At 37.6% G+C, this 4,082-nt stretch overlaps 1 protein-coding gene across 1 annotated transcript in view; it reads right to left on the bottom strand.

The window, feature by feature from the left end:
* Positions 1 to 227: 227 nt before the first annotated feature.
* The window catches only part of HERPUD2 (HERPUD family member 2), a 17,517-nt gene continuing 13,662 nt past the window's right edge, over positions 228 to 4,082 (bottom strand). Inside the window, exons 5-8 of the mRNA XM_009871147.1 lie at positions 3,262 to 3,384; positions 2,616 to 2,939; positions 1,284 to 1,398; positions 228 to 943 (exon numbers count right to left, since the gene is read on the bottom strand). Of these exons, the coding sequence (XP_009869449.1) occupies positions 782 to 943; positions 1,284 to 1,398; positions 2,616 to 2,939; positions 3,262 to 3,384 (724 nt within the window). The 3' untranslated portion in view covers positions 228 to 781. The remainder of the gene's footprint in view (positions 944 to 1,283; positions 1,399 to 2,615; positions 2,940 to 3,261; positions 3,385 to 4,082) is intronic.

Genomic DNA, 4,082 nt, shown 5'->3' with positions numbered 1-4,082 from the left:
AGCACTGCTTAGTTGTTTGCATTCAAATATGCATATAAACATCCAAAAGAGTTACTGTAACAGTTTTTATTAAAAACCCTAATGTACATGTTTTCCCCATTACATCTATATTTTTCTTAAAAAGTACTGTATGTATCAAACATTTAAGGTTTATTCCATCACTGGCAATTGTCTTTGAAGAGCTGTTAAACATCTCTGACTTTAATGAACCCCAGTACAGCCTCAAGAAAAAGCTTTTAGCTTTCTAAACGTAAAAGCAGACCCTTAGTATTTTATGGCATGAATGCAACATGCCATTAACAACTAACCCTTGTGTTTACAGCATTCTTTCAGGAATGATATAAACTCCACCTCCTGAGTGGTAAATCATAACCTGCATAAAACGAACACAAGATACATTATTCAGATGAATAGATTGCATTTAGAAAGGTCTGTCAACATTCACATTTTTAACAGCTCTTTAAAGAGGCAATGGTGCAGATTAAGTACAAGCTTTTTGCCTCAGTATAATACACATTTGAAATTAAAATGAAACATGGAAGACCAATATCTTTACATTTTATTCTTCAGAAAAAGAAGAATCTTAAAGAAAGCATTTAGTCCACTTGTGCTTCAATGCATGAGAAAGCCAAAAGAAAAAAAAAATACACGCTTTTGTACATCATGATCAGAAAGATAACATTATAAATTTTCAGAAATTGCACTGTATTTAAAACTCTCTAGAATCTGCTCCACTTCTACGTATGGCTACTGAGGCTACCTGAAACAGTTCTCTTCCGCTTCAATTGCCAACCTGTGGAGGCCCTTCAGGGATGAGTGATGTGAAGAAGGTTGTGATAAAGGACCAAGCAGAAGCCATGAATCCAGGCTGCTGCTCTGTATTGGCATCTTCTCCTGCATCTTCTCCACTGTCTTCATCAATCCCATCATCCATAAGTCGTTCCTTTAAAAACAGAAATTGAAGCAATTCAACTGCTTCTTTCTGTGTCTGACATAAGGTAACCAGCAGTATCTTCCTGCCCTAAGTAACTTCCCTCAGAGCAACCTCCTGAAGAATAACTAGCATGAAGAAAGTCTGTGATTGAAGTAGAGACAATCGGTAACTGTCAGACTGGGAAAAAGACAGAATTTAAGCAGCAGGTGCAACACCAAGGATGGCATTGAAAGCTTTCTGGTTAAACTAACTACATTTCACAGAAGATGACTTTCTGTCCAGGCGTTACAGCATGCTTTACAATCTAGTAACGCAAGAGTCTCAAAAAGACATGTCTGCTCCTACTCACCATCTCTTCAAGATCAGGATTATTTGCATGTTGCCCATCATGGTTCACCTCTACGTTATTGGCCACCTGTTGCTGGCCTCCCTCTTGCCTAAAGGGGAACCATCCAGCTTGATGCCTACAGAAGAGAACAGAACAGCTGAAAACGTCTCTTTTGAAAGCAACAAAAAGATTTTTCTGCTACAGTTAACTACTGCAGTAAATTCTTCAAGTACTTTCAAATGAAGGACACTACCTGTATTTTCCTGCAAGTCTAACTTCTAGATCGAATGGCTAGTCTTTGATGTCTGGGTTAAGAACTGTCTTGCTAGGAGCTGTACTTTAAGTTTCAAGAGCGCTGTTCACAGCCCTCTGTTCTAAAAGATGAATACTTTACCATGAATAGGTGATTAAATATGTAGAATCCTTTTTTGGGGTCTCCTCCCCATTTTTAAATACTTAAGTAATATTAATTTTCAAATGCAAGCCTTAATTTGCCCAGTACAAAGTTGATTTTCTGTGGAAAAAAGAATTTACACTTCAGCTAAGTCTTGAACCACATTATCACTGTACATTTTAAATAAGCCTCTCCTATGTTTTCAAGCATCTATATTCTGCTTTCAGCTATCACATCCTGTATGAGAAACAGAAAGTCTTTGTGAAGACCGAGACTATGAGGTAAGGAAACTCCCAATGAATGTCATCAAAATGTCAGGCATTACTGCAGTTTTCCACTTCTGTTTACAAGGTATTTTCACATACAAAAGGAAATGATGACAACAGTACTGAATAGAGAGCGTGCTTCGGCATTTACAATGTATTGTAAAAAAAATTTTAAGTCCCTGCAATTCTACCAGATCTAGTACCCACTGTGATAGCAGCATTACCTTAACTTTAACACAATTTCCTGCACAAATCCCACACACTGTTTCTGAAATATAAGCTTAGCTCTACAATTTTCCTTTCATATCCAAGCACAGTTTTAAGTTTAAGCAAGCATACACTTGACCTGCATGAACTTCCCTCTGTTTGCTCCCCAAAGTTTTCTAAGTTTTCATCCCAAAAATCTGCATTTTCATAATATGGATCTGTTAGCATCACCAACATGTAAGAGCACTGTGTGACAAGTATAAGTAGTATCAAACTGACCGTAAAAGTATTCTGAGAATTATTTATTTTTTCAGATCAGCTCCTCTACTTGTATGAATTTTTATTTATTTTACTACACACACCCCATAGCATAACAGAGCAGTGCCTAAACTTTTCAGTTGGATAATTTTACTGTTTAAATGGATTATATACTAGCACCATACCCCACATATCAGATCTGGAGCTGTACTCAACTCTTGTACTCACAAATAAACCAGCAGCATGGCTCCCATTACCATGACAAATCGACTGAAGGAAGAATAAAAGTATACAATGCTCAGAAGAATTGCTGCTCTAGAGAAAGTGTACATCCAGTCCAGCCAGTCCCGGTTGAAATCCTCCTCATTCACCACGGGGCCCCCCTGTGCATTCATCTGGACATTCGGGTTGACAGGCCTGTTCTCCTGGATGGCTACATTGGGCGCTGCTGCGGGCTCATTTGCAGGAGCACGCTCTGAATTTGCAGCCTGGGCAGCTGCAGATCTTGCTGGCTCAGGGCTGGAAGTCACTTGGGCTGAAACAGCAGCTTGGCTAAAAATTTAAACATAAAACCAATTCGTCAAAAAACACGCACCAGAATTTCCAAGCTTATTCTTGCCTTCTTCTCTACACTAGTAAAAACAATGTTTCAGATTTTACACGTCAAAACAAACTGCATTTTCCTTTAAGTCTTTACTTACAAATACATTAGTTCCAATCCAAAACTGAATTTCACAATTTGCAGGACAAAACAGTGTAAAACAGCATATCTAGACAAAATAAATACAGACATTTTGATCCTACAACCACCACTCAATTAATACTTTCCTTTCATTACTGTAACTCAGTACTCCCTAAGATCATGCAGACTTACTATTGCATGTAGTACTGCCGTGCATACATTTGTTGCCACCAGATCATTTGTAAGGGACTGAAGGCAGGATACACAGAAAATCCAGCAGGAACACCTTGGCCTGGAAACTGGTTGCCTATATTGCTAAAAAAGGATTAAAAGAAAAATACTCTGTTTTAAATTGACACATTTATAAAATGCACTAATATTAAAAACAATTAAAGTAGCATTTTTTCCTCTTATTTGTCCCTTTACAATGATGGGCTGAAATGGCTGAAACAGGTAGGGAGATCATCCAACCCATTCCAGAAAAGCACTACATTTTCATCCAAGAAATTAATAAGTAAGTTCTTGCTACAGAAAGAGGATTTCTCTTTTTGTACTTCTGTCAGTAGCTGCATCTTCAACACAAAACCATGTTGAAAAATTTTCAAAATTGTGTATAACTGCTGACATTTTTTATACCCTTAAATGTGTTGCAGGAGCTGTAAAGGAAAAACTTAACTATCTTCTACAGTTTTCTTTCAGAAATTATACCTGAAATACCACTATGATGGAAGACATGAAGAAATGAACACGAAAAAAGACAACAAACTAATCTTTCAGATAAAGTTTCTGAAGATTGCAACTAAGAACATCATAAATTATTTGCTTCCCTCCCCCCCTCAATATTTTGAGCACAAGTGATTCTCCTTCCTGGGGGTTTTTAACTCTGGTTCACATGCAAGAGATACAAAGCTCCTCTACATAAGCCTTCGGTTTGGTTTTGTCTGCTTTTAAACTTCTTAGCCTCTCTTACCTCCTAGAGCATATAGCATGTGTTGGCAAGATTTCCAACTCTT

This window comes from Apaloderma vittatum, unplaced genomic scaffold (assembly GCF_000703405.1).
Source record: "Apaloderma vittatum isolate BGI_N311 unplaced genomic scaffold, ASM70340v1 scaffold42776, whole genome shotgun sequence".
Taxonomy (NCBI): domain Eukaryota; kingdom Metazoa; phylum Chordata; class Aves; order Trogoniformes; family Trogonidae; genus Apaloderma; species Apaloderma vittatum.
This window is presented reverse-complemented; position numbering and strand designations above follow the sequence as displayed.